This window comes from Pithys albifrons, chromosome 9 (genome assembly GCF_047495875.1).
Source record: "Pithys albifrons albifrons isolate INPA30051 chromosome 9, PitAlb_v1, whole genome shotgun sequence".
In the NCBI taxonomy this organism is placed as follows: domain Eukaryota; kingdom Metazoa; phylum Chordata; class Aves; order Passeriformes; family Thamnophilidae; genus Pithys; species Pithys albifrons.
The window spans coordinates 14439117-14467085 of NC_092466.1; the positions used below are offsets into that span (position 1 = coordinate 14439117).

Genomic DNA, 27969 nt, shown 5'->3' on the forward strand with positions numbered 1-27969 from the left:
CGCCCGCCCCCCGCGCCGCCGGGAAGTGACGCGCGCGAAAGAGCCCGCGCAATGGCGGTGTCCGTGTGGCCCCACGTGGGGGCGGCGGCTTGAGCGGCTCTGCCGGGCCGGGGGCCGCGGGGCAGCCGCCCATGCGGAGCGGTGGCGGCGCGGGAGGGGCCGGGGCCGGTCAGGATGGCGCTGGTGCCCCTGCGTCCCGGCAGAGCCGCCGGCCGCCTCCTGCCGCTGTTTTGCGGGGGGACCAGGAGTAAGGGAGCCTCACTGAGCCCCGGGGTGCCGAGCCGCCTCGGCCAGCGGCGCTACAAGAAGGATGTGCTGCCTTCCCCCGAGGGGCCGGCGCCCTCCGTCTCCGTCACCGAGATCCGGCAGTACTTGCGAACCCACGGCATCCCCTTCCACGACGGGTACAGCTGCCTGCACACCCCCAGCCTCTTCACCGGCGGCCACGCGGACCAGCCCCCGGCGATGACCGCCAGTGCTCCGTACACACTTTTCATCGACAAGACCACGGGCAGCTTTCTCTGCACGGCCACCCTGGCAGAGGGCACCTGGCAGGACTTCCAGGCCAACGTGGAGCTGCAGCATCGTGGCATTCCTCCCGCCAAATCGGAGGAAATGGAGGAGGTCTTGAGACAGGCTAGCGAGGATGCTCGCTGCATCTGGGACCGGGCTCTGCCACTCTGGGAGCTGCTGGACGAGGATGAGACTAACAAGACCAAAGCCATGTTTGGTATCTCCCTGGTGTCAAATGCCACCCTGAAACGCTTTGGAGTGCGTTATCTGAGAACTGCCAAGTCCCTCGTTTTCCCCTGGTTCAGCCCCCGCAATGCAACCCTAAAGGGCGTGAAGCTTGTGAGGGTGGAGAAAAAGGGGGACACGATAGCTTATGTGGAAGAGACTTTACCCCGCTTTGATTCCTATCACAATCTTTTTGGGCTGCCCCTCATTGGCTGCCGAGACACAGAGCTGGTCTTAACTGGGTGGGAGCTGGATGCCCTGGCCCTACACCAAGCTGCAGGAGTGCCCAGCCTGGCCCTGCCGCGGGGAGCCACTTGTCTCCCTCCTGCCCTTCTCCCCTACCTGGAGCAGTTCAAGCGCATCACACTGTGGCTCGGTGAGGACCTGCGCTCCTGGGAAGCTGCCAAGCTCTTTGCCCGAAAGCTGAGCGTCAAGCGCTGCTCCCTGGTGCGCCCTGGGAACCTGCAGCCCCGGCCCTTGGAGGCTCTGAACCAGGGCCTGAACTTCACCAAGATCCTGCGTGCTGCCCTGCCTGCCAGCCACAAATCCATCATCTCCTTCCGGCAGCTGCGTGAGGAGGTGTTTGGAGAGCTAGCCAACACTGAGCAGGTGGCTGGCATCAAGTGGATGCGCTTCCCCGAGCTCAACAAACTCCTCAAAGGACACCGCAGAGGGGAGCTCACTGTCTTCACAGGTAATGGGCACAATGGCTGGTGGACAGGGGGAGCAGAAAGCTCTTTGGTGGCTTCACCCTTCTGGGGTTGATGCCTCATGAGTCTTCCAGGTCTCTGCTCATGGGTTTGGCTGAGCCTGTCTTGCAGGTGTGTGAGAGGCTGGGGTGCATTCCTCAGTTCAGTGGGACTGGGAACACCGGTGGTGTGGTGATGGGCTCCCTACCTGGGTCAGCATGGGAAGTGCTGGGCTGTTCTTTACCCCTGCTCCCATCTGCCACCTCCTGTCTGAGCCTGCTCTGTGCCCACCCCACCGGCTGGCTAGTCCTTCCCAGGGACCCACAGGCTGTGATGATGCCCATGCACCCAGGCGTACAGTGTGGCACAAGGCATTGTTTATTTATGGTGTGAGTACTGTGGATGAGCCTCTCTTATCCCACGACGTGGTGCTTCCACCTCTAAACCAGCACCCAGCACATTGAGTATGGGTCAGATCAGCTGCCCTGCTAATTCCTCCTGCTGTTGTCCTTGCACCAGGCCCAACAGGTAGTGGGAAGACCACCTTTATCAGTGAATATGCGCTGGACCTCTGCATGCAGGGAGTGTGCACACTGTGGGGCAGCTTTGAGATCAACAACATCCGCCTGGCGAAGATCATGCTGACGCAGTTTGCAGGTCGGCGCCTTGAGGACCAGCTGGAGCTGTATGATGAGTGGGCCGATCGCTTTGAGGACCTTCCACTCTACTTCATGACCTTTCATGGCCAGCAGAACATCAAGTATGGTCCTGCACCTCCACCCTCAGTGACATTTACCCCTCACAGCATGTGCTGCAGGGCCCTGGGGAACTGGGGCCCTTCCTCTGCAGTGAGTCACAGATTTGGGGCTGGCAGGAGTCACATTGGGACTGTTCAAGTCCTGGGGTTGGCTTGTTGGGGACTGCATGGCTCAACCAGCTGCGTTCCTTCTGTCATGGGGTCTGTCACTGCCTCCCTCTGCAGTAGGGGTGAAGGGAGGGGATGTGTCACTGTGCTAGATGGCTGCTCTGAAACCAGCCTCTGCCCTTGGCAGGACATGTCCCTCCACACCCTGCTCCCCTGGCAGTGCTGTCCTTTACTAAGGAGGGAGGACAGGCACGTCTAGTTACTTCTATTCATCAGGTGCTGTGGCACCTGCACACATCCCCATGTGATCTGAGGGTCCCTGTGGGCTGGAGGGATTACAGGGCAGTGGGCAGGGGCTTTGTGGGCAGCAGCTGGGTCCTCCTGATCCCAGCTGCCCTTATGTGTGGGAATGAGGCTGTGCCTGTACTGCAGCATGGAAGATGCAGAGGTGGGAAGGGCCAAGTGCTTATCAGGACCCAGCCTGGTACCTCCCAGCTCTGTTTCTCTGTGTTTTTGTGCCTGGCTCAGCATCCCCATCCCCAACTCTGCTATCCCTGGGACTGATCCCGGTCTCCCCCGCCCAGGACAGTGATTGAAACCATGCAGCACGCTGTCTACATGTATGACATCACTCACGTGATCATCGACAACCTCCAGTTCATGATGGGACAGGAACATCTCTCTGGAGACAGGTAGTCCTTCTCCAGTCTGACCCCTCCTTCCTCTTGCTACCCTCACCACTGGAGCTGTCCCTGTCGAGTGTCATGGCAAGGGCTGAGGACTTACTCAGGGTATTCCCCGCACTCCTGTCTGGCCACCCTGTTTCTTTAAAGGGTGATCACTGCCCTAGGGAAGAAGAAGTGGGAAGGGGTGAGCAGGTTACCAGCCATCCCTGCTGTGCCACATCCGTTTGCCTGTGTATGCTTGGCTGCCTCATGGAAAATGAGCCCATACTCCTGGGTGCTTCTGGCTGTGGGCATGAGCAAGTTGCTGTGCCCCACCACTGAGCAGTGCCAGCACCTAACCTTGTTCTTGCTGCTGTGGCAGGCTCATTGCCCAGGACTACATCGTTGGTGCCTTCCGCAAGTTCTCCACAGACAACAACTGCCACATCACCCTGGTCATCCATCCCCGCAAGGAGGATGATGAGAAGGAGCTGCAGACAGCCTCCATCTTTGGCTCCGCCAAGGTGAGCTGGGCCAGCATCGCCCTTCCTGTCCCTTGGGGAGAGTGTGTTCCCAGGAAGGGGCTGGGATACTTTGGGCAGTTGTCCCCAGCTCTGATCAGCACCCTAAGCCATCACTGGGGACTTGAAAGAAGCTGAAAGGGATAGGATGTCCCCAGGAGTCCTGATGCAGGCAGGGAGCAAACCCATTGCCAGCTAAAGCTCTCTTGGGACTTTAGGTGGAGTTAATTAATATTCATTGACTGTGAGTGGGATGTACTAGGAGTCAATTAAAGAAGGAGGCAGGGAGGGTGCAGGGATGGGCTCTGTGAGTACTCTGGTCTCCTCCATGATGCTCAACAACCCTGCAATGGTGAGCAGGAGGTGCTGTCTGTGCGAAGCCCTCTCATGACCCCCTGTTTTCCCAAGTGTCCTGTGGCTTCAGCTCAAGCCTGTCTTCCTTGTGGGTCACTGGGATGTCCTGGGGGAACACAAGGGGTTGGTGTGAGGGAAGTGCTGCAGTTGCTGTGGCCTGGGGTGCCCCCTAATAGGACTTGAAGGAGCTGGGCAGGCTGTTTGTCAGCATCTTTGAGCCCTGTCACTCTAGCTGCAGCCCTGGAGATGTTTTCCTCTTCCCAGGCCAGCCAGGAGGCCGACAACGTCCTCATCCTGCAGGACCGTAAGCTGACATCAGGGCCAGGGAAGCGCTTCCTGCAGGTGTCCAAGAATCGCTTTGATGGGGATGTGGGCATCTTCCCTCTGGAGTTCAGCAAGGCCTCACTTACCTTCTCGTCCTCCAAAAGCAAGTCCAGGCTGAAGAAGATGAAGGAGGAGAAAGAGCTTTTAGCCAAGAAAGCTCTGGAGGGAGCCTTAGGAGCCTCCAAGAAGCCATGAGCCCATCAGGTCTCTTCCTCTGTTCATCTGGAGGGATCAGGACTAGTGCTGGCAGCACAAGGCTGGAGTGTGCCAGCCCCTCTCCCCTGGGAGCAGCAGATGTGCACCACTGTGGCTCTTTATCCTGCACAAACCAACCTCTTGGCCACCAGCAGAGTGTCTTTGAGTACTAAGAGGAGGAGTGGGCTCATCCTAGTGAAGAGTAACCTGGGGAAGATGCTTTGGCAAACACTGACTGCTCCATGCTGGTGCTAAGTGCTGGAAGCATGGTGGGAATAGTCAGCGCAGGCTGGATGATGGTGGCAATGACCTGCATCTGAGGGACTTGAGTATCTCTGGGCCTGTGGCTGGTCGTTACATTGTGGCTAAGATGGAGCAGAAATACTGATGTGTCAACAAGTGGGAGGGACTGTGGGGGTCAACTGTGCAGAGGGACACATAGTGCAAACCCTCACATGAGGAATGGGGTTTGAAGGCTCAGTCCTGGCTGGGATGGAGCCAGCAAGGGAAAGATAGTGAAGGGAAGTGTGGGAGATTGTGGATGGCTTGTGCCCTGGAACTGTGTGCTCTCAGTGGGATGTGGCACTCTCCAGCTCTGCCCACTTGGCTGGTGCCTGACCTGGCCCCCTTTGCTCAGGGTCTCCGAAGCCTCTTTCTCCTGGGGACATCACCAGCAATAAAACTTCACAGGGGGCAGCCCTGCCTTGCTCTGCTGCACTGTTGGGGCTGACGCCCTCTAGGCCACAAGCAGCAAATACTGTGATATGGCCAGTCCTTGCTGTGGTAGGACAAATCTGCAGCTGGATCTTGGTCTAATCCCTTTGATTTTTTTCTCTTCCTATTTTTAATAAAGTATAAATGTGAGTGCCTTTTCTGTTCCTGTGACTGGAGGACCTTGGTGTGGCAGGGGTACCCTGGCCAGGGAGGGGTGGTCTCCTGAGGACATCTTGTGCTGTGCCCAGCATCCTTCCCCGGTCCTGGCACACAGGTTATTACCAGCCTCCACGCTGGGCATAGTTTTAACCTGAGCCATAATGAGGAGCTGGAGCAGACAGGCAGTACACACCCAGCCCCGGGTTTCCGGGGTGCACTGGCTCTCCTGGAGAGCACCCTTGGGTGCTGTCAGTGCAGGTGTGAGCACCCGCAGTGCAGGCTGGGGGATGATGGCAGAGGAGGGTCCTGGTGAAGCAGAGGTAAGGCAGGGGAGAGTGGAGCTGGGTCAGGGGGGGCATGGCGGAGGGGAGCTGTAGGTTTTCCCCCTTATCCCAAGGGCCCCATTCAGGTTGCTGGCTACCATTTCTCCCAGTCTAGCTTAGGTCAGGTGTTGCCGAGGGGCTCTGGAGTGGCACTGAGGCACTGGGATAGCCCAGGATGCTCATCTAGCCCAGGATGACTATCTTCCACCCATCCCTTCTTGGGGCTGGAAGGGGTGAAGGAGCTGAGCCGGTGGGGGGACCCTCAGTGACCCCAGACCCCAGGGGGCTCCTTTTTCTCCCAGTTTGGGTCTCGGAAAGGCCGGGATGTGGCAATGGCTTTAATATCTCATAGCGGCGAGGGGAGTGGTGTCAAGTGGAGCAGAGTCTCCGTCCCCCCTTGACAGAGTACACAGCTTACCGAGTAATTGGGGAGGGGGCAGAGGGGCGTAAGCTCGAGAGCGACCTTCACTCTACAGGCCTGGGAATGCTTTGGGGGTGGAGAGCCCTGACCTCGGGGGCTTGGCTGAGGCAAAAAAGCTGGACGAGCTCTGGGATTATCCCGGAATGGACGTGACTGGGAATGCACCGGGCGAGGGTGTCCCGCTCGGGGGACGCCCCACGCCCCTTCTGTCCCGCGGGGACCGACCCCGCCCCTCTAGGGGGCGGGCCCTAAAGGGGGCGGTTCCTGTCGAGGGGCGGGGCCGGCTCTGGGGCGGGGCCGGGCGCGGCGCGGCTCGGGAGGCGGCGGCGGGGCCGTGGTGAGTGCGGGGGCCGGGCCGGGCCGGGGGCGCCCGGTGGTCCCGCGGGGCCGGCGGGGCGCGGGGACCGCGGCGGCGCTTCGGGGAGTTGGGTTGGAGCGCGCCTCGAGGGGAGCTGCCGGCGCTTGGGCTGTTGTAGGGCCGGGCCCCCCGGGGCTTATTTGGAAGGGTCCGGGGCGCTCTGTGGGTTTGCGGGGGCAGCGGCGGCCCTGGGACGCCGTGTACTGCTTTAGGGGTGTTTTACGGGCACGTCGGGGGGTATCTGCAGAGTGCAGAGGCCCAGAGGCTCTTTGGAACAGTTGAGGGGTTCTCGGGGCACTTTGGTGGTGCTTCAAGGGCGAGCTGTGGGGCAGTGCAGGCCCAGACGTGCTGTGGGGCACTTTTCGGGGTGTTTTGCAGCACTTTGGGGGTGGTTTAGGAGCACTCTAGGGGAGGTGTGGGGTAGCAGAGGCCCAAGAGTGCCGTGGAGTATTTTGGGGGTGTCATGCAGAACTTTGGAGATGGTTTAGGACACTCCGGGGAAGCTATGGGGCAGCGGGGCCCACGGGTGCCATGGGGCAGTTCAGGTGTTGTGGGCTGGGGTGGGTGGAAGCACCATGGGGCAGGCTGGGTGCTGTGGGGCTTAGTGAGGCAGCGTGGGGTGATGGTGGGACACTGAGTAGACAAGGGAAGCAGCACCACCAAGGGAACCTTAGGATGCTGGGGGGACCAGAGAGGGGCACAGCTGGGCGTGGAGGGTTTCCATCCGAGATGTGCCAGGTGGGTGGGGAGGGATGAGGGGCTAATTCCTCCTGCTCTGGAATGGCCCTGAGGTGCTGTCGATGCATGGAGGTCCCCGGGAGCCCAGAAACCCCAGCAGGTCAGAATGTGCATCTGGCTGAGCAGGGGCCGAGCCTTCCCTTGCCATTTCGGGGGTGTAGTGGTGGGATCTAGCGATGCTGTGCTGTAGCCGGAGTGGTGACGCCACCCCAGTTGCTGACTGGTTTTACTGGGAGGCTGGAGGCAGGTCTTGGCACCCCTCCCTCTCCCGACGATGGTGGGACCCGCTCGGCAGGCTGGAGGGCTGGCGGGAGGGAGAAGATGGAGTCTGTTCCCGCCACCTGCTTGCCGGGGCCCCGGCAGAGGCTGTGTGCCCTCCCGGCTGTGTGGGGGCCCGCTGTCCCCGGGGGCGTCTGTCCCCCTGACCCGCACTTCCCGGGGGAGTTTCTCTGGAATGGGGTACTGCGCCTTGGCTGGCTGCCGCCTGAGGGCCATGCAATGTCCTTTTGGGGGTCCTGATCCCTGATTCCTGCTCCTCCAGCAGCAGCAGGTTCCCATAGCAGGCTGTTGTCCTCACCACTCCTCCTGGGGTGACCGCAGCGCACCCACTGCCAGGCTCCCCTGCCACCCTTGGTGCCACGCAGGCACCACCTGCCCTGGATCCACAGGCTGGGGATGCTTCAGAGGGAAGGCAGCGGGAACCACAGGGATCCCTGCTGCTGTTTGGTGCCCTGACCCCGTTCCTCTTCCTCCTTCCTGCTTCAGGGGCTGGTAGAGCCGTATTCACAGTGTGGAGGCCTGAGTGGACCGGACGGATGGGCAGCGGCTGGCGAGGTGAGTGGAGCCAGTGAAGGGAGGTATCAGGAGTACAGTGTGAGGTCACGGTGCCTGGGGATGGCACATGCCAGTGGGGGTGACGCTGGTGGGGGGAGCTGGCTTGCTGGCATCTCCGCTGCTTGCCCCTCCCCGGGCGCTGGCAGGCAGATTGATTTCAGGTGACAGCTCAGCAGGCGAGACCGTGCGGGCAGCGGGCCCCCCCGCCCACACCCTGTGCCAGCCGCAGCCATGTACAAGATGCGATGAGGCAGCGGGGGATGGATCTGGCCTGTCGGCTGGCTCCTGTCACGCAGGCGTATGGCATGGGCTGGGGGCACAGCAGAGCACTGGCAGAGCCCCCCTAGTTGGAGAGGGTGGGAATAAGTCCCCATGTGTTGGGGCTGGAAAGAGCCTGGTATCCACCAGACAACTTCTCCCTTGGTGGCCCTGCGCCCTACTGTGGATCATTAGGGGTGGGGGCAACCTCTGTGGGGTCACCACAGAGAGATGGGGGCTGTGGGATAGAGAAGGTGTCTGACCCTGAAGTGTGGGGCCATTCCTCACTCTCCATGGGGCTGCACTGGTGGGTGCAATGGGGCAGGCAGGCAGGCAGGCTGCCCATGAGCTGGCTCTCTGAAGGCCTCTCGGGATTTGCCTCCAGTCCTGGCACACTTCCCGTGGCAGGGTCACACCAGGGCATGACAGGAGGCAGGACTGCATCACTGCTTCCCTACAGTGCCACCAGAACACCACAGACCCTGGCAGGCCCAGGCTGCTTCACTGGGGTGCTGAGCCCAACTTGAGGGGTGCTGGTGCCACCCTTCCAAGCTAATTCCAGTTTTGTTCTGGTTCATTTGGTGTCTCCTTCTCACTGTTTCCCCTTGGGCCATCCTGTGCCCACACATTAGAGTATGGTGGTGGGGGATCTGGGGGGTACCTTTGTGCCCATCAGGGAAGGCTTGCAGCTGATGGGGCACAGCTGGTGGTGCCCACAGCTCTGATGCCCTGTCTCCCTTGCCTGCAGGCTGTTTGTGCGCCCCTGCCTGCTGGGGCCCCCCCCATCATGGCCATCGTGCAGACGCTGCCAGTGCCCCTTGAGGCCACTGTCGAGGGGGCCACGCAGCTCCACACTACCTGCTCGCCCCCCGCTGCCATGGGCAGTGTGGGCAGTCTCCTGCCCGTCCGGCCCCACCACGACCACACCAGCCAGCCCTGTGATGGCGACCCCTCCACCACTTTCTGCAAGCAGGAGGGGCTGCTCCAGACCACTCCTGAGGAGCCCCGTGTATCTGTGCCCGTCGTCACACACTCCTATGCCAACGGGGGCTTCTGTGATGACTGGCTCGATGCCTCCTCTCCTACCAGCCCCTGCAGCGACTCAGATGAGCTCCGTGATGACCAAGCACCAAATGATCACCTTCGAGGGCCACCCCCTAAGCTTGTCCCTGTCTCTGGCAAGCTGGAAGAGGTGGGAGGGGCAGCAGCAGGGTGGGTGGGTGCTGGGGTCTTGACTTTTTTCCCCATGCCGCACTGGGACTGTTGGCTCAGATGTGTGAATTGGAGTCACATGTCCATGCTTCTGGTGTCTCTGGGGATGTGGTGATCCCCATGCCCCTAATGTCCTTTCCTTCATGCCAGGTGTGTTTGGGGAGCCCACCTGGGCACCCCATGGAAAGGGGATGGAGTAAGTGGTGACCGGCCCTTGTCTTCTTTGGGGTGTGAAGGCATCAGGGCTGGGGGCTTCTGCTGTCACATTCCCATTCCCAGGCAGCCCTTCTTGAGGGTGGTGGATCATCCCCAACCCTTCACTCTCCCCTGTTTTCCTGGTAGAATGTGGAGAAAACCCTGATCCGCCCCATGGCCTTCAAGCCAGTGGTATCCAAGCTTCGGAGTGCCCAGCCAGGCACGCGCCTGGGGCTCTCGGAGAGCCAGGTGAGCCTCACCCACTTGCTGGGTGCTGAGAAGCCTGGCTCTCTGAGCTGCCGCGCCAGCACCCTCTCGGACTCCGGGCGCAACTCCCTCTCCAGCCTGCCCACCTACAGCACAGGCTGCAGCCAGCACCCAGAGGTGGGTGCTCTGCAGACCACCCATCATGGCCCCCTCGACCTCCCAGGGGGCTGCCGCCCCTCAAACTCGGACAGTGGGCGCTCATCCTCCAGCAAGAGCACAGGTTCGCTGAGCGGCCGGGGCCGGCCCTCCTCAGAGAGTGGCTCCTGTGGACGCTCACCCCTGCCTGGTGAGGAGGCCATACTGGTTCGGGAGCTGGAGGAAAAGCTGCGGGAGAGAGAAGCTGAGCTGCGACTCCTGCGTGTCAGCCGGGATGAGAATGAGGTGGCCATCTGTCAGGTATGTCCCTGGCATCCCCCTGTCCTGTTCCTGTCTCCCTCCCTGGGGCACTTGTGTGGACATACTCCCTGGCTGGGGGCAGGGACCCTTTACAGACCCTTGTAGGAGGATGCTTTTTGCTGTGGGTCTGGGTGTGAGTTTTTTGCACCAGCTGGATGGTCCTATGTAGTCCCCGAGGGCTGTGGGGCCAGTAATATAGACTGTGGGTGCTTCAGGTTTTCTATGAGCCTGGGACCAGTGGCTTCTCCCTGCTGGTGATGGGACTGGGGAGCCATATAGGCTCTGGGGATGCTGACATGGAGGGCTCATCATACAGAGGAATAGTGGGGAGCAAGGAGGTGTGTACGACCACATTGCACTCTTCCTGGAGCCTCCCTCCGTTTGGGGAAGATGTGCTGCCCCCTTGCTGTAATGCAGATCTTGGAGAGGACTGCAGAAGTGGGGGACGTGCCGTGCTGCCCACTCCAGCACCTGTGCATCCCCTGGCACAGGTGTATGAGGAGAAGCAGCGTCAGTGTGAGCAGGAGCTGGAGGGGCTGCGGCAGCGCTGCATGGCCCAGGCACGGCAGGCAGCCCATGCAGCGCAGCGGGGGCAACAGGTCCTGCAGCTCCAGGTGCTGCAGCTGCAGCAGGAGAAGAAGCAGCTGCAGGAGGACTTGGCCCAGCTGCTGCAGGAGCGGGAGTTGCTGGAGCGGCGCTGTGCCTCTTTTCAGCGGGAGCGCACTGAACTGGCACCCCGGCTGGAGGAGACCAAGTGGGAGGTGAGTCGCCTGGCAGCACTGGGCATGTCATACGGTACAGGCTGCGTCTGGGGGTTCCTGGGTGGCACCTGAGCCCCATCATCCCCACAGGTGTGCCAGAAGTCAGGAGAGATCTCTCTGCTGAAGCAGCAGCTGAAGGAGGCGCAGGCCGAGCTGGCACAGCGGGGCACTGAGCTGCTGGGACTGCGGGCTCAACTGCGGGAGGCACGGGCGCAGCTGCAGGCGGGTGAGCGGTGGGCACAGGGGCTGCAGGAGGCCGCCCGCCTCAAGGTGCTGGAGCTGGAGGTCTGCGCCAATGAACTGCAGCGCCGCAAGAGTGAGGCTGACCTCTTCCGTGCCAAAGCTGGCCGGCTTGAGCAGGAGGTGGTGGGGCTTCGGGAAGCTGCCCGTGGGCGATACCCCCCACCCAGCGAAGGTTGCCCCCCACCTGGCGAGGGATGCCCCCCACCTGGCGAGGAGCCCCAGGGCAGTGTGGGGCTGCGTCGGCAGCTGGAGAGGCTGCGTGCAGAGGTGGCCCTGGAGCGGCGGCGTGGGCAGGAGCAGCGGGATGCCTTTGAGCAGGAACGTGGCACGTGGCAGGGCGAGAAGGAACGGGTCATCCGCTACCAGAAGCAGCTGCAATACAGCTACATCCAGATGTACCGGCGTAACCGGCGGCTGGAGCAGCGGCTCCAACATCTCCGGCTTCAGGGCGAGGACCCCCCGCTTGAACCCTGTGACCCCCCTGACCCGCCCTTTGAGGAGATCACAGCCACTGAGATCTGAGATGCTGCCTGCCTTTGCCCCATGCTTGAAGGGCTGGAGGGGCCTCCAGCCCCTGTGATTTTGGGAGCTGTGGTGCTGCGGGAGGCCCCTGCTCTCCCCTCAGTTCTGCAGACTGCTGGCACTGTGAAGGGGCAGAGGGGACTGCAGGTGCTGCCCCCTCCCCAGCATGGAGGTCTTGGAGTGAGGGTGCATCAATGCCCACTGCAGTGAGGGGTGCCCATGAGATGTGAGGTCAGGTGGGTGCCTAGTCCTGGCCTTGGGGCCGTCCAAACTGATTCCTGCTGATCCTCTTAGTGACATTAATCCCCAGGCGCTGACTTCAGCCAGGGTCACCTTGGGTAGGTGGAGGGCTGGCTTGTCCCTTTCCTCTTGTCCCTGCTGGCACCGTCACCCAGTCACTTGGCATGTGTGATGTCCCTGCCCATGCCAGGCTCCCTCCGTGTGTTTGTCAGGGAATTTGTTTCTGTGCCATTTTAAATAACTCTATTTTTATAGGACCTACCAAAACATATCACCCTCTTCCAGCTCACCCCCCACCAGTCTGTGCCCCTTCACCCCTGCCATGGGGCAGCTTGCCCTCAGTGCCTTTCCCATGCCCTTGCCCCCAGAATCCCTCTGTTTTTCCCCCCTTCAGAAAAAGCCCATGCCCCTGTGATGCCCAGCCTACCAGGGGAGAGGGGGTGCGGTGCTGGATGTGCCACCTGGGGACACCCTGGGGACACCCCTGGGGTGAGCAGAGGAGGGGAGCCCAGTTGGGCACCCAGCAGAGATCAAACCAAAGGAAAAATCTGGCTGTGCCCAGCAATGGCTTGGTCGCCCCTGGCTCCAGGGGAGGATTTTTGTACTTTATTTCAGTCATGTCTCATTCCCAGAGCCCAGCTCACCCATGTACCACTGGGAAACGGCAATTAAAAACAAGCCCCTGGCTGTGTTTTTTTCAGGACTGTCTGTGTGTCCAGAGAAGGGTCAGGGGCCACCTGTCCATCTCCTGTGTTGCCAGTGGTTCTCTCCCTTGGGTCCTCACAGGCAGCTGCTCCATGCCCATGGGGTGGGTCTGGCTCTCCCACCCTCTGCTGGCACTGAGATCAGCCACAGCTTGGTGTAGAAATAAGCCATCTGGCTCCTCTGGAACACAAGATGGCTCCTTGAAGGGAAGGTGCAGCATCATTCTGGGGATGCTGCAGGTACCCGCACCACCAGCTCCATGGGCTCCTTGGCTTTGTTGCGGTAGGCCTGGCGGATGATGTCCACAGCTCTCTGGTGTGTGACATTCTGCAGGCTCTCCCCGTCTACTGACACGAGCTCCTGACCAGCCTGGCTCCCGAAGGGAAGATGGCAGGTTGAAGTGCAGCATTGTTTTGGGTGCCTGGGTACTGCCAGCAACCCAGCAGTACCAACAGATGGGGGCATCTGGATGTCTTCCCATCCCCTGGTGTGTGCTGGTTCCCACCCAGGTCCCCCCATACCTTGAGGATGCCACTGAGGAAGGCAGCTCCACCAGGGAAGATCTTCTCGATCTTCACCATGGGCTGTGCCCTTGACTCAATGCCACCAGAGATGCTGATCCCTGCAAGGGAGCCGCAAGACTCTCACACCCAGGTAGGCTGGGACCCCCACCCACTCACAGGCATGGCACTGCCTTCCCCTCGGTAGCCACATCTCCATCCTGCCCTGTTTTGGTATGCCCTACAGGGATGAGGGGTTGGGGCAGGGGGCAGCTCTTCCCCCCTTCTTGTTTGGGAGGAGTGCTCTGGGTTTTGCCCCTTGCCAAGGGGGTGCCACCCATCCCGGTGATGCTGGTGCCAGCAGAAGGGTCCTCACACCCCCCCTAGGGTCCCCTGTGTATCACCCACCCAGTGAGTGCTTCAGCTTGGAGAGGGTGACGGTGAGCAGATGATACTCCTCCTCCTCCTCTTCCTCTCTGCCAGCATCCTCAGGGCCATTGGTGGTTGTTCCAGCCCCTTCCTCACCCCCTGGCCCCACAAAGAGAGGGGCAAGAGGGGCCCGTGCCCGCTGGGGCTTCCCCAGCACCTCAGCCGCTCCATCACGTGCTGTTGCGGGGGACACCTTGTGCCAAGTGGCCTGGGGGCTGTGCGAGTGTCCATGCCCCTCGCCTGGGGAGGGCTCAGCCAGCAGCCAGTTGGGGGGCCGAGGGCCAAGGGTGGGCGAGGGACGGCTGGTGCAGGCATAGGCATCCACTGGCACGTCAGGGAGCGGGGTGTAGGTGTGGGGGTGAAGCCGACGGGGGCTGGGGGATGCTTTTGGACGGGCTGGGCTTGCCTGCTGCTCCCCAGCTTCCTCTAGCTCTGGGGTTCCTGCCGGCTTCAGCAGGAATCCGCCCCGATAGTCTGCAATGAGAGGGGCTCAGGGATCTCCCCAGAACCCCACAGCCTGGCTCCCTAGGACCCCTGTCACCAAGGGATCCCCCTGCAACCACACAGCCCTGCTTCCCAGGATCCCTGCCACACAGGCATGCCCGAGGTACCCCAAATCTTCCTCCTCCAGGGACAGACACCCCAGCTTCCCTCCCTGGGACATCTGACATCCAGGGACCCCTAGACATCCCAGGTCTCTTCAAGCACTCCAGGTCCTCTTCCCCACAACCACCTGGCACTTAGGATCCACAGATTCAGCTGCTCTAGGTCTTCCCAACACCCAGTGACACCAGATGCCCTCTTCCCTGGGACCCCTTGAACTCAGGCATCCCAACTCCCTTTCTCCTCCCTGAGACTGCACCCATGCCCCTTTCACCATGCACCCAGTGGAAGCACCACATGACAGCCTGGTGTCCTGGCTGTCCATGGGTGGCACTCACCAGGCACTGGTGTGATGAGGTGTCTCTTGGGGGGGACATCATGGTGGGCTGGCCGGAGAGCAGGTGAGCGCACTGTGGTCAGGGAGAGCTCCCAGTCACCCTCAAAGCTGCACTCGCCCCTACCCGCTACCTTCCCCAAATCAAGGTCCCTGGGAGGCTGGGCTTTACCTGAGCGACTTTTTAGGGCGTCAAAAGCTTCCAGCTCCAGGGGCATCACCATGCTGTCAAACCGGCCCAGGTCTGTGGGGGCCACCACGCTCCTGCCAAGGTAAAGAGCAGACAGGTTGTGGCAGCCTCTGGGATGGTGTGGGTGAAGTTCTGGGTTGATCACATCAGGCTGGGCAGTATTGGGGTACTCTGAGATACTCCCCAGCAGCACTCACCTCACATCCCGCAGCAGCAGGACCTTCTCAGGCCGGTCCAGGATGGCCAGCAGTGGCCGCACCAAATCTTCCACACTGCCCTCGTGCAGGTACTGCGAGCACAGGAGAGGTGTCAGTGGATGGATGCCCTGCCTTGTGCCTCGGTTTTCCTCCCAAAGATTAATGTGGGCACATAGGGCTTGCCATGCCCCTGGTATGCGGGAGCTTCCCAGGAATGAGCCCAGGGTGACAGCACTCCCCTGCTGTGCTCTGCCTTTCACTCATACCCGGGAGCAGTGGCGGAGCACAGCTGTCACCTCATCCGGGCTGAGGAGGCGTGCAGCGGCGTCCTGGATGTGCGAGAGCCTGGCCTCGGGGTCGCTGCCATTGGGCTGCAGGGTGGTGATGCCCGTGGGGCCCAGGATGCTGGCACGCCGGCTTTTCTCTAAAAAGGCACAGCAAGGAGGGGTGGCCAGCAGGGCAAGAACTGCCCTAGGCAGCCCAAAAAATCCCCATGCCCCCCACCCCACCCCAACAGCTCACTCCACACCAGAGTGGGACAGACACACACAGCACAGGGGCAGGCACATGCAGGGCCTGCCCCACACCCCCCTGGGTACATGGGCACCCCTGTTACCCCGCTTCAGGCTCCGGATGACAAACTTCTGCACGGCGCCTACTGCAAGGGAGATGGAGAGGGGTGAGTGCCTGAGGGAGCTGGCGGCATTGCTGCCCATTGTCAAAACTGCATGCCTGAGGAACCCTTCGCTATGCCCCCTTTCTGCCAGGGGTGCCACAACAGGCCCATAGAAGCAGGGACCAGTTCCAGGTTGAGTCCGGTACCTCTGTCCCCATCAGAGCGCCCTGGGGACTTGGCGCGTGCCCGGCGGTCGGAGACAGGGGCCTCCTGGCTCGAGGGGGCCCAGCTCTGGCTGGTGGCACGGCCCCCCTTGAAAAACAGGTTGACAAGGGTCTTGGAGCGGTGCAGCCCTGGAGGAGCCCCCCGTGCCCCTTGTCCCTCTGGCTTCTCCTTCTTTCGCTTCTCCTCTGTGGATGAAGAAAGGGGGGCATTGGAGAGGGCGGAGAATGACACCCTAAACGTTGTTTGGAGGCAGGAAACGTTGGGGGATTGGAGGGGCTACTGGGGCACACTGACTGGGAAAGAGTCCTGCTGTGGGGTGTAGTGGGTCTCCAGGGGCCATGGGGCTGGGCTTTGGGATGCTTGACAAGCCTCAGGGACAGGTTTAAGACTATGTGGGGCTATAGGATACCCAGGTTAGTAGTCAGGGGTCCATATGGGCTATAGCGTGTCAGAGTAGGCACCAGAGAATTGACTGTAGGAAGCCCAGGAGCAAGGTCCAGGTATCTATGTGCATCAGGAACTGCAGAATGCTCGAGCTGAGGATTCATTCCATATGGGGCAGGGGCTGAGCTGTGAGCCTCCCAGGGCTGGAGGTGCAGGGTTGGAGTGGTGAGTCTCATGGGTGGGGCCATGCCCCAGTGCCTACCAGCGACAGTGAGGTCACTCTGGGAGCGTGTAATGGGCTGCCGTGGCCGGCTCAGTGCCAGCAGCAACGCCGTCTTGGGTGAGTGGGTGAAGGTCCGGCGTGGGTGAGTGCCGGTGATCTCACGGGTGCCCTGACCCCGGATGGCCGTGTCTCGCAGCAGCTCAGGGGGCCGCACTGTGCGCCGTGTCTCTGGCAGCCCCTCAGTGGCTGGCTCAGTCTGCATGGCCCGCTCAGCACGCTCCCGCGCCCAGCCCCGTCGTGGCCCATCCTCCGTGGAGATGGCCACATCCACGGTGCGGGCTGGGGAGCCTGGGGCGGCCATCCCCAGCCCGTTCACCGTTCCCGGTGCTGGCCCCGAGGAGTAGGAGGAGATGGAGGAGCTGGTTTCTGAGGTTTGAGACAACTGCTGCAGCTGTCCGTTGGTCACTGTAAAGGCACAGCACAGACAGTGTGACATGCTGTGGGCCACCAAGAGTTTCACATCCCCTCCAAAGACAGAACATGTGGGGGCCTACAGGGCCATGGGGATTGCAGGGCTGCTAGCAGTCATATGGGGAGCTCTGGGTTCCCAAAGAGGGACATATGGAGTCCCACAGGGTCGTGGGGAGCAGCACGGTGCTGGCCATTGCATAGGGATCATCATGTCCTCTCCAGGGATGGGGACCCTGCAGGATGACAGGGACCACAAGGATGCTGACCATTGCAGGCAGCTTTTCATGTCTTCTCTAAGAATGTGGGACAGATGGGACCCTGCAAGCCCATCAGGCCTGTGGGGATGCTAACAATAGCACAGGGAGCCTTTTGCCCTCTCCAGGGCCATGGGAACCCATAGCATGTGGATGATCTCCCTCCCCCCAGTGGCGAGACATTACTTGTATGGGGATCCCAACCCTACCCCCGCGCCCCATTCCATTGTCCCTGCCGGTACCCGCGCAGCACTGCCCTTACAGCGACTGAGCCAGCAGTACTCGGCCACCAACTCCTTGTAGGCAGGGAATCGGCCTGTCTCCTATGCACAGGGGGAGAGGACAAGGGGGTCAGTGAGTGCCAGCTGTCCCAGCGAACCCGATCTGGTGCCAGCCATGAATAATGCATTTCCCCCCTCCCACCCGCCTGAAACCCAACCAGCCTGCAGGTGCACGGCCCCATGGGCACCAGGCTGAGCTGGGGCAGCGTCAGTCTGGGGACACTGCAATTCCTGGGTCCCATGGGGTTGGGTGCAGATACCTTGATGGTGAGCATGATGTGGGTCTGCCCCTTGAGCACCTCCACTGCCTTGCTATGGCTTATGTCTTCAAACTTGACTCCATTGGCTGCAAGGACTTGGTCTCCCACCCGAATGCCGTTCTGTTCTGCCAGCCCCCCAGGGTCCACCCTAGGGCAGCAGCAGGGACAGGATGAGATCAAGGCCTTTCTGGAGTGCTGCTCCTGTTCCATACCTCCACTTGGGTGGCCCTATGCCTCAGAACCCATGGTGGTGGTGCCCACAGTCTTATGAGGGTGGAGAGCTCAGCCAGGGAGGGGGTGCTGAGCCCCAGTGTGGGTGCAACAGGGATTGTGGTGCTGAGTCCCCCTTATGCCCCCTGGGGCAGCCGTACTTGGAGACGTAGATGCCGAGGCCGAACTCCCTGCCACCACGGATGTTGAAGCCCAGGCAGTAGTCATCAGAGGTGGTGTAGAGGTGGACGATGCGCCGCAGCCCATCCTCGGAACCACTCTCCGATGGTGTCGAGCCGCTCTTCTCCACCACCAGGCGTCTGTTCACCACGTCCACCCTGGAGCATGGGCACAGTGCAGGGGGGCTTGGGGCTCTAGCTCTCATCCTCTAGCAGGATGAGGCCACTGATGTCATCCAGTGGAAGAAAATGATGGGGATGGGGGGAATGTTTATGATGGACCCTCCTGTCCATCCTGTACCTCACCCTGATCTCTCCACATCTTTGCAGAGACTTCTGATGCCCCCCACCCCGGGGGTCTCCCAGCTCTTGGATCCTCCCTGTCACCCAGTATCCCCCACCAAGCCTCCCTAACATGCCCTCCATGGGGTTAGGTTTTGGGGTGCTGGCATGGGAGATGCCAGGCTCACCATGCTGTCTTCTCCTTGGAGAACTTGATTCCTGGCACACGGCCCATCCGTCGGACTACCATGCGGAGGCGGTTGTTGCCAGTGAGGACCTTGACAGCACTGCTCATGGTGATGTTCTCCAGGCTCACGCTGTTCACCTCAGTGATCTTGTCACCAACACACAGCCCAGCCTGCTCTGCAAGGGACACACAGCTCAGCTGGGCACCTGACGTGGCACCTGACCTGTCCTTGTTTGGCAACCCTTCCCTAAATGTGTCCTCAACCTCATTTGAACCCCATGGGAACAGAGGTAGAGATGCTTGACAATCACACTGAAGCAATGGCAGGCATGGGTGGCTTGTTACCTTGCTAGGGCTTGGGGATGGAGCTCAGAGCCATTGGCACACAGCTGCCTACTCCTGTTTCCCACTCTTCTCTGTGGGCAGCCTGAAAACCCCATGGCCAAAGGTAGCAGGGAGGAAAGGGTGGCTTTCCACCATGAGAGGTGGCACTGTCACTGTAGCACCACGCCACTGGAACCTTCTCAAAAGGGTCTTGCTGGCATTTACCTATCCCCACTGGTGTCCCTCACCCTGTCCCTCTTACCGGCAGCGCTGCCCTCCTCCACTTTGCTGACAAAGATGCCCAACCCATGCTCGGAACCGCCACGGACACTGAAGCCCAGTTTGCCGTCCACACTCTTCTCCACCGTGATGGCATTGATGATGTCACTCTCGTTGCTGCTGGCTGTGGGGACAGGGAAATGGATGAGCCACCCAGGCTGAGTGTGAGCAATGACAGGGGTTATCTCTCTTGCTGGGGATGTCCCCAGTCCCGGGACAGCCCTCCCTGCCTCCAGACCCATGGAATTCTGCATTCCAGGCCCTCCTGGCCATAGGGGCAGGCAGAGGATTAGGACACACCACGCACCTTCGATGGGGGCATTGATGAGGATGACACGACCCATGGGGGAGGTGGCGCGGGTGCTCCGTGCGGTCCCGTTAAGCAGGCGGCTCTGCTTGCTGAGGAGATAGCGAGGAGCCAAGCTGGCCTCACTGCTGGAGCTCCGTGAGCGGCTGCCCGCCGTCATCCCAGACAGCACTGCCTCCCAGTCCTGGGCCATGGTGGTGCTGGGCACTCCGGCGTCCCGGTGTCTGGCTCAGGGCTGGCTGTGTCCTTACAGGGCCAAGGCTGCCCGTCAGCCAGCATGAGACATGGCATAGTCCAGCAGCACATGCCCAGGCTTGGGCACTGCTCTCTTTTAGCAGAGTGATGCCAGGGGCAGCTGGCATGGGTGCTCTGCGCTGGCAGGAGAGGTCCCAGGTGTAGCAGTACAGCCTGAAGGGAGAAGAGGCTTCGTGAGCTCCTCTCCAGCCCAATCCCCTCTAGTCCTAGATTATGCTGAGGATCAAACTGTTGCATGGCTCCTGGGTACCACCATGGGGGTGTGGGCACAGGCTGCCCTGCCCTGGGGCAAGGATGCTGGGGTGCAAAGGGGCTCTATCTATCAGTGTAAATCAGAAATAGGGCGTGAAAAGGGGCTTTCCATGGTGATGTAAAGCCGGAAAGGCTCTGGAGAGGGGACACAGGAACACCACCTTTATGCTGGAAAGTGGGACCTGACCCCTCCGGCCGCTTCCCACCCTCCCCAGGGTCCCTCCGGATTCCCAGTGCTGTGGGGCTGGAGATGGGTGAGCCGCCCTCCATGGCAGTTCCTGCGGGGATTTTCCAGGCGTGGATGAAACGCCATCACGGTGCCACCCCCGCTCCGTCCCTGGCTTGCCCCAGCCTGACCTCAATAAATAAGTGATGGCCCCGGCTTAGGGGACACGCTGGTGTCCCCGCTGCTGCCAGCCCCCCACGGCGCCCACCCGCTGCCCCCGCCAGCATCAGCCGCCGGTGCCCCCTGCCCGAAAGGGTGCAGAGGGGTCCCCAGCCCCCGGCGCTCCCTCTCCCCCGCCCCGTGCCCTCCTCACCTGTCCCCATGGTGCCACCTGCGAAAGAGACACCTGGCAGCAGCACGGGGGGAACGGCGAGGCCGGGGGGCAGCACCGCCTCCCGCCCCCCCGCCCGCGGGGATTGGCTTTCCCTGCGGGAACGGCGCGGCCATCGGGCGTGGGAGCTGTCAATCGAGAGCGGCCGGGGCTGGCCTTGCAGCTGGCGGGGTGGGGCAGCCCCGTGCGTGTCCCCCGCCACGGGCACGACGTGGGGGTGCCCCAGAGGCGCGTCCCCCCGCGAGGCTGCGTGGGGCAAGGAATGTGGTGTTCCCCCTGACCTCCTCCCTTTGCGCGGAGCATCCCGGGGCCACACAGGGGAAACTGAGGCACGGCCAGGGTAGGAGAGGTGTCGTGTGCCCCCGCTCCGCTCACTCCGGTGATGTGAGCCGGTGTCCCCCCGTGTCCCCCTCCCCGGGGGGCATCGCTTCCACCCGGGGTCGGCCGTGACCCTCGGGCCCCCCGGCGGGGCCCGGCCCCTCCAGCGCGAACCCGACACCGCGGCGGTTTCAGGTGATGCGCGGCGGCCGGGGGGGCGGCGGGAGGGCGGCGGGGGGGCGGCGGGGGCGGGGACCGGCGCGGGGGGGCCGCCCCGGGGCAGCGCCCCCCGACAACGCCGGGGTGAGGGGCTGGGGGGGCCCGGCCGGCGTGGGGACACGCACCCACAGGCACACGCACCCCATGCACTCACACCTCCACGGCATGCGTGTTCGTGCCCTCGCTCGCACTCACGGACACCCACAGAGCGCTGCACGGGCGTGGACGCGGCCCCGCTTACACACGCGCGCGTGTCCGCACGCACCGCCCAACGCACGAGCCGGCGCCCAATCCTGGGGAGGCGCGGCCCCGCGCGCGCTCCCGCGCAGCCTCCGCGCCACGCGTGGACACCAACGCGGCGCTACGGGCACGCGCGGGGCGCGGGCATCGAAATCCTCGCGAGCTCGCGGACACGCTCGCGCGGCTGAAGCGGGGACGCGCGGAAACACGCACGTGAACACCCACATGCGGACACGCGCACACGCGAACACCCGAGCGATGGCGGAAGCGCCGACGTGAGCGCGCACACGCGCGCGGCCGCGGGCATGCACGTGAGCGCCCACGGGCGCGCCTACGCGCGAGCGCTCCCGCGCGTGGGCGCCGCGTGCGGCTCGGCACGTACCGCTCCCCCCGCTGCCGTTCCCGGTCACGCGTGGCCCCCGCGCCCGCCCCGCCCCGCCCGGCGCGGAGCCGCCCACCCGTGACGAAGCCGAACGTCAGCGCGCCGGGCGGGAGCGGGGCGGCAGCGGCGGCGGTGCGGGCACGACGGGTACTGCCCCGGGAGCCGTGAGTGCGGGGAGTGCCCCGGGTCCTTACGCGGGGCGGGTCTCGCGTGGCGGGGGTGATGCTCGGTGCGGCATGGGAGGGAACAGAGAGCCGCTTCTCGCGGGGAAGGGCGAGCGTGCAAATAGAGCCGTGCGGGGTGTGTCAGTGTTTTTCCGAGGGGATATTCCTCGTTCCCATGCCCTTCCGTGTTCTCCCGCTGCTGACAGCAACTCTAACCCTGTAGTGATGATTCCCCATCCTGGCACCGCGGGGTGCCGTGCCTGTTTTGGAGGTGTCCCTGACTTCTGGTGGCTGGTGCAAACCAGGGGGGTTCCCACTGACAGATCTCAGGGTGCAGTGGTGGGGTCACACCACCAACGAGCTGCCCCATCTGCTGGGTGGCCTCGGAGGTCCCCACTGAGCTCTGCTACAAATGGGCTCCCTGTTCATCCCTTTGTCCCCCCAGGTTGAGGGAGCTCCAGAGCTGTCCCAACAGGGATGCAGGGGGATACACAGCCATCACGCCCCACATAACCCTTTCACCCTGACCCTGCTAGAAGATGCCACCATCCTTGCCTGCCACCATCAACATCCGGGAGCCTCGATGGGACCAGAGCACCTTTCAGGGCCGGGCCAAGCACTTCTTCATGGTGACCGATCCCCGAAACCTGCTGCTCTCGGGGGCCACACTGGAGGAAGCCCGACGGGTGGTGGAGGACTACAGGTACCCAGGAGGAGGGTGGGTGTACCCTCAGCACTGCTTCTGGACAGGATACAGCCTTGGGGCCATCCCCACAGGTGGGAGTGGAGGCTATACTGGCCCTTATGGCCAAAGCCAGGCCCCTAAATTGCCTGGTTGGTCCCTAAGGCATCTCACAGCTACTCCAAATGGTGTGGAGGACCAAGTGGGGCACATGTGCTGGCAGAGGGTCTTTTAACAGGTTACTACCCTTACCTGGCAGGGCAGGCACAGTACCCCCGGGGCTGACAGAGGACCAGCTTTGGCGGGCAAAGTACATCTACGACTCAGCTTTCCACCCTGATACGGGTGAGAAGATGCTCCTTATAGGACGTATGTCTGCTCAGGTTCCCATGAACATGACCATCACTGGTTGCATGTTGACCTTCTACAGGTATCTGTCCCTTCCTCACTTCAGGGCCAGGAGGATGCCCATCCCCAGGCATCCTCTGGACCCTGGGGTGAGGCAGGGACACATGTCCCCATACCCCACGGTGCACTTGTGCTGTAGGATTATGGCTGGCATCCTCCAATGCCAACAGCATCCTCCTTTCTCTGGCAGGACCACACCAGCTGTGCTGTTCTGGCAGTGGGTCAACCAGTCCTTCAACGCCATTGTCAACTACACCAACCGCAGTGGGGATGCACCCATCACCCCCAGGTGAGCATTCCTCTGGCCATGTCCTTGGGACACTCCAAAATGCCATGGGCTATCTTGAATAGTTTCTTGAATGGCAGAGAGCTGTGAGATGGGATGATGGGGACCTGATGCAGCCAAAAATGGGCACCAGTGGAGCTGTCAGAGTTGGTGGTGGAGCTGGGAAAGGAACTCAGGTGTCCCAGTGCTCTTGAAGGGCATGCTCTCCCCTCCTTTGGAGTGGGAGCTGGGATGGCTTATTGATGTCACTTCCTGCTCTTGCAGCCAGCTGGGAACAGCCTATGTGAGTGCAACCACGGGGGCAGTTGTCACAGCACTGGGGCTCAAATCTCTCACCAAGGTAAGATGACTTCTGGCCGTGATGGGTTGGCACCCTGGACCCTCCCTGAGTGGATTCACCCCATCACCTGAGGCGGAGGAGAAAATGGAGGAAACAGCTTTGCTGGGGTCACCCAGACAAGGCAACTGCTCTCCCCAGTGATGGCTGTGTTGATGGCCTGTTCCCCCAGCCTTGTTCCAGCTGCATCTCTCCAGGCTCCCTTCACCCCTCAGCCTCTGTCCAAGCCTGAGGCAGGATGTGGGACACCCTTTGGGCTATGCAACTTGTACTGGATGAGAGTTGCAGGCGAGGGGGGAATGTTTTTCTCCATGGGGGCTGGGCCACCACAGGGGCTTGCAGGAGGGTGGTTGCAGACCTGGGAACAGCCAGCTCTGCCCCCAGACCCTCTGCATTACATGCTTCTGCTTTTTCCTGCAGCACTTGCCAGCCATCATCGGCCGGTACGTGCCTTTTGCGGCTGTGGCAGCTGCCAACTGCATCAACATCCCGCTAATGAGGCAGAGGTGAGCACCTGGGCTGGGCTGGGGTGCTTGGGGTCACATCAGGGTTCACCAAACCCTGGTGGTGAACTCAAGGACTTCCTTGCTGGCCCTGCTGTCATCCCTTACCCTGGGGGGTTGGCTTGAGGGTACAAGCACCTGGTTGTATCCCCATACAGCCTTCTTGAGGACCACTCCCAAGTGTGAATGTGGGTTACAGCTGAGATACCCCCCAATTTATTATGCCAGCAGTGAATGGGGATTCAGGAGGATGCAAGTCTCCCTTGGAGACATGCCCCTGCCCTGTCTCTTGATCCCCCTATCCTTGTGCCCTGGGGCCCCCTCACCACATCTCTCACTGCAGAGAGCTCAAGCTGGGGATCCCAGTCACAGATGAGAATGGGAACCGCCTGGGTGAATCCACAGCTGCAGCCCAGAAGGCCATTTTCCAGGTGGTCGTGTCCCGCATTGGCATGGCAGCTCCGGCCATGGGTGAGTGTGTCCCCTCCTCCATCTGTGCTGGGGGACTGCAGCTGGTCCCTGACAGCTTGGGACAGGGTCCTGCTGCTGGTGGGGGGCTGTGAGCACTGGGAGCTTATCTACATCCCCTTTGCTTCAGCCATCCCGCCAGTGATCATGAATGTGCTGGAGAAGAGAGCTTTCCTGAAGGTACTAGTGGTCCTGGGATGGGAGAGTGAGCACAGGGTCACCCCCTGAGCTCGTCATATTGCTGGCACCCCTGGGAGCTGGCACCCCATCAGAAAAGAGACACCTTCCTGCCCTGTCCACCACACTGACACACAACCTTTCCCTGTCCCTGGCAGCGGTACCCGTACCTGAATGCTCCTCTGCAGGTCGGCCTGGTGGGACTCTGGTAAGTCATTTTCCACCGATGGGCATCACTGCCCTGGGCACCGACTGAGCCCAGGTATGGGGGACAGTGCTGCTGGGGCCTCTGCTTGGCAGGGTGGGGTGTGAGCTGCCCCAGAGTTTCTTGGGGTAATGCCAGAGCTTGGTCAGGCTGATGGCTCCCCAGCAGATGGGATGGGATATGAAATGCTGGGACGAGGAGCTGTTTTGCTCCATCTTGACATCTCTCTAGCCTGCCGTGGGATCGGACTCAGCATTGCTATTCCTTCACATTGGTGGGGATGGGCTTGCCCCACTTCAGGAGCCAAATGCAGGGTCTGGAGCTTGGAGAGGGCATCTCTGCACCCCTTTCCTGGCTGAGTGCCTGGCACAGCTCTGAGCTGCCTCCCTGCTGCTCTGCTATCAGGCCATGTGTGGGTGTGGGTCATTTATGCAGCCCAGCTTCTCCTTTTCACTGTCTTTCCTTTCCAGCTTGGTGTTCGCCACCCCGCTGTGCTGCGCCCTCTTCCCACAGAAAAGGTACAGACAGACAACCATGCCTGCACATGTGGTTCCCATGGGGCAGGGCTGGGGTAGGCAAGGGAGTGCGTGGGCTCCCTGTGCTTTCTGACTCCCAAGTGATTTTTTTACTTAGAATCATAGAATCAGTTGGGTTGGAAAAGACCTCCAAGATCATCGAGTCCAACCCTTGGTCCAACTCTAGTCCATGTACTAGATCATGGCACTCAGCGCCACGTCCAATCTATGTTTAAAAATCTCTAGGGATGGTGAATCCACCACCTCTCTGGGCAGCCCATTCCAATGCATTACTCTCTCTGTAAAGAATTTTTTTCTGATATCCAACTTAAATTTCCCCTGGCAGAGCTTAAGCCCATGCCCCCTTGTCCTATTGCTGAGTGCCTGGGAGAAGAGACCAGCCCCCACCTGGCTATAACTTCCCTTCAGGTAGTTACAGACAGTGATGAGGTCACCTCTGAGCCTCCTCTTCTCCAGGCTAAACAACCGCAGCTCCCTCAGCCTCTCCCCATAGGGCTTGTGCTCCAGTCCCTTCGAGTGTTTAGAAGTTTGAACCTGTGCACACACGTTTCTATGCACACACAGAAGTGCAGACCCAAGAGTCTGTGCTGCGCCATGGGAACAGCGTCCTGGAGATGCAGCAGGTGGTTTTCCAACCTGAGGCCACCAATGGGCATTCCCCCTCAATCCGCTGTATCTCTGTCCCCTTGGCAGCAAAATGGCCGTGAGCAGCCTGGAGCCTGAAGTCCAGGATCTGATCCGGAAGAAAGACCCATGGCTGGAGACTGTCTACTTCAACAAAGGGCTCTGAACAGGGCCCTGGGCCAGCCAAGATATGTACCATGGAGCTGCTGGGCCATCGAATTGCTGAGCTTTGCCCTTCGGATCCCTTTGAGGTTGCTGTCGCTTTCTCCTGGCTGTCGTGTGTCTATAGGTTCCAGGTGCTCAGCCCTGCTCCCTGGGGTGCCTGCAGCCATGCAGCAACACACCAAACCCTGTCCCCATGCCCAGTTCAGCCCTGCTCTGGGAACCTCCTGGCTGGCACCCCAGTGTGTTCCTCCTGTGCTTACCCTGCCTGTGCCTGTAGCTGTGTGCAGTGCACAAGGGAGTGTGGCAGCTGCACCAAGGACCTTGTGAGCTGTGGTGGAGATAAAAATTGCAGAATGAGGAAGAAAATAGTGCTCCCCAGCATTACGAGGGAGCAGACAATCACAGCAATTGAAGGTAGAACTCCTCTGCATGCACCCATGGTCTCCAGTGGTTAAGAATCTGGTGCTTGGGGATGGCAGAGTAGCTTTCAGAGAGGAAAACTCATGCCCAAAACAGCTGTGGGTGAGTCATCAAGTGCACACAGTGGCTTGAACTCGAGGTGGTGGGGGCTCTCCCAGCCCAGGCGTGTGCTCCCAGCTTACCTTCTGCTCTCCTTCAGGCTGCTCTGGGGATTTAATCTGGCTTCCTGCTCCCTCCATCCCCAGAGCAAATGGCACATTTTAATCCCCACAGAGTCTCCATTTTTATTCTTATTTTAATGCCATCTCTGTTCAGGGCTGGGCTCCCCCTGATGGGTTACTCTACTTGCCCTTGGAGTGCTTGCTTTCAGGTGGACCTTCTCAAGCAGCTTTAAGTGCACTGTGGTTTCCTCTAGGGTTTTTTGATATACATATAATGTACCAATATACTAAACAATAAAGGCAGGTTGTTTATACAAAACCAACAGCAAAGAGAAGCATGTTGCTTGCCAGTTTGTATATGGTGGAAAGGAACTGCCCTTGGGGTGAGGATGGGAGCAGGAAGGAGGGGCAGGTTGGCTTCTTGGGTTCCCCTGTACCCCCTGGGGCTGGGCTCTGCTCCCTGTTTTCCAGTCCACTGCCTTTGCAGTGGCTCTGGCTGGCCCAACATGTGTTAAAGCTTATCCAGCTGTCAGAAGGGCTTTTTTTAGTACAGTCGGCTTTGGACTTCACTGCTGCGCAGAGAGCTTTGCTAAGCTGCTGCCCTGGATGCCACTGGTTTGGAGAGGTCAGTGTCACCCTGGCTCTGCCCACACTCACACCCCCTCTTGCAGCCTGCTCACAGGACGCTCTGCTTCAGTCCTGGCCTGGGTCCTGTGCTTATCTCTCCTGTGGGGTTATTTTTATCCCACTTTCTATGCATGGCTATTGGAGAGCACATTGGAGAGCACATTGCTGCTGTTGCGGGACCCTGGCAAGGCTGTGGGGAGCAGCTGCCTCCCCCTCAGCTTTCTCTCTGACCAGGGCAGTCAGAAGGAGCGATGGATGTCCATGCAGGGCAAGGAGGGATGGAGGCAACCATACTCTGCAGTGCCCTGTGCTGAAGGACGGAGAAGTGAGAGCTGCTGTCAAGCCCAAGATGGGCAGAGGCAGCAGTAGCAAGATAAGGGCCAGGCAGTCCAGACCCACCCTGTGCCAGAGCTTCTCCAGCAGGCAGCGGCTGGCAGAGGCCAGGCTGGCGGTGCTCCCCTCAAGGAGTGTCCAGGAGAACAGCCGCACCCAGCACCCACCCAAGGTGGGGGAGTGGATTGAGACAAGCACATCAGGGGTCTGTCCCCCTC

The 27969-nt window shown here is 61.0% G+C and overlaps 4 protein-coding genes across 20 annotated transcripts; 3 read left to right on the plus strand and 1 right to left on the minus strand.

The window, feature by feature from the left end:
• The first annotated feature begins 51 nt into the window (after positions 1 to 51).
• Positions 52 to 5220, plus strand: TWNK (twinkle mtDNA helicase). Of its 2 annotated transcripts, none has more exons than XM_071563498.1 (5): positions 52 to 1432; positions 1947 to 2187; positions 2877 to 2984; positions 3340 to 3481; positions 4097 to 5220. In XM_071563498.1, the coding sequence occupies exons 1-5, from the start codon at positions 175 to 177 to the stop codon at positions 4349 to 4351; spliced, it is 2004 nt and encodes a 667-aa protein (XP_071419599.1). In that variant the 5' UTR covers positions 52 to 174; the 3' UTR covers positions 4352 to 5220. The 2 variants fall into 2 exon arrangements, with proteins under 2 accessions (XP_071419599.1, XP_071419600.1); XM_071563499.1 differs by having other exon boundaries at positions 2085 to 2187.
• Positions 5221 to 5477: 257 nt separating this feature from the next.
• On the plus strand, positions 5478 to 12756 carry LZTS2 (leucine zipper tumor suppressor 2). 2 transcript variants are annotated; one of them, XM_071564455.1, is made up of 6 exons: positions 5478 to 5544; positions 7830 to 7898; positions 8905 to 9348; positions 9711 to 10226; positions 10718 to 10987; positions 11078 to 12756. In XM_071564455.1, the coding sequence occupies exons 1-6, from the start codon at positions 5512 to 5514 to the stop codon at positions 11750 to 11752; spliced, it is 2007 nt and encodes a 668-aa protein (XP_071420556.1). In that variant the 5' UTR covers positions 5478 to 5511; the 3' UTR covers positions 11753 to 12756. The 2 variants fall into 2 exon arrangements, with proteins under 2 accessions (XP_071420556.1, XP_071420557.1); XM_071564456.1 differs by lacking the exon at positions 5478 to 5544 and adding an exon at positions 6253 to 6305.
• On the minus strand, positions 12564 to 21689 carry PDZD7 (PDZ domain containing 7). 7 transcript variants are annotated; one of them, XM_071564448.1, is made up of 18 exons: positions 21188 to 21486; positions 20479 to 20742; positions 19433 to 19840; positions 19109 to 19249; positions 18524 to 18698; positions 18036 to 18212; positions 17665 to 17812; positions 17386 to 17446; positions 16438 to 16863; positions 15773 to 15976; positions 15567 to 15608; positions 15217 to 15374; positions 14951 to 15042; positions 14736 to 14827; positions 14568 to 14639; positions 13606 to 14100; positions 13219 to 13319; positions 12564 to 13066 (listed from the first exon to the last, which is right to left on the minus strand). In XM_071564448.1, exons 3-18 carry the CDS (start codon positions 19623 to 19625, stop codon positions 12917 to 12919), a joined length of 2727 nt encoding a protein of 908 aa, XP_071420549.1. In that variant the 5' UTR covers positions 19626 to 19840; positions 20479 to 20742; positions 21188 to 21486; the 3' UTR covers positions 12564 to 12916. The 7 variants fall into 7 exon arrangements, with proteins under 7 accessions (XP_071420549.1, XP_071420548.1, XP_071420550.1 ...); XM_071564447.1 differs by having other exon boundaries at positions 21175 to 21486; XM_071564449.1 differs by lacking the exons at positions 20479 to 20742; positions 21188 to 21486 and adding an exon at positions 21656 to 21689.
• Positions 20655 to 27114, plus strand: SFXN3 (sideroflexin 3). Of its 9 annotated transcripts, none has more exons than XM_071564459.1 (11): positions 20655 to 21009; positions 22265 to 22522; positions 22761 to 22931; positions 23100 to 23198; positions 23460 to 23535; positions 23953 to 24038; positions 24379 to 24506; positions 24634 to 24683; positions 24839 to 24888; positions 25356 to 25403; positions 26115 to 27114. In XM_071564459.1, exons 2-11 carry the CDS (start codon positions 22359 to 22361, stop codon positions 26209 to 26211), a joined length of 969 nt encoding a protein of 322 aa, XP_071420560.1. In that variant the 5' UTR covers positions 20655 to 21009; positions 22265 to 22358; the 3' UTR covers positions 26212 to 27114. The 9 variants fall into 9 exon arrangements, with proteins under 9 accessions (XP_071420560.1, XP_071420562.1, XP_071420566.1 ...); XM_071564461.1 differs by having other exon boundaries at positions 20655 to 20836; XM_071564457.1 differs by lacking the exon at positions 20655 to 21009 and adding an exon at positions 21476 to 21819.
• Positions 27115 to 27969: the final 855 nt, after the last annotated feature.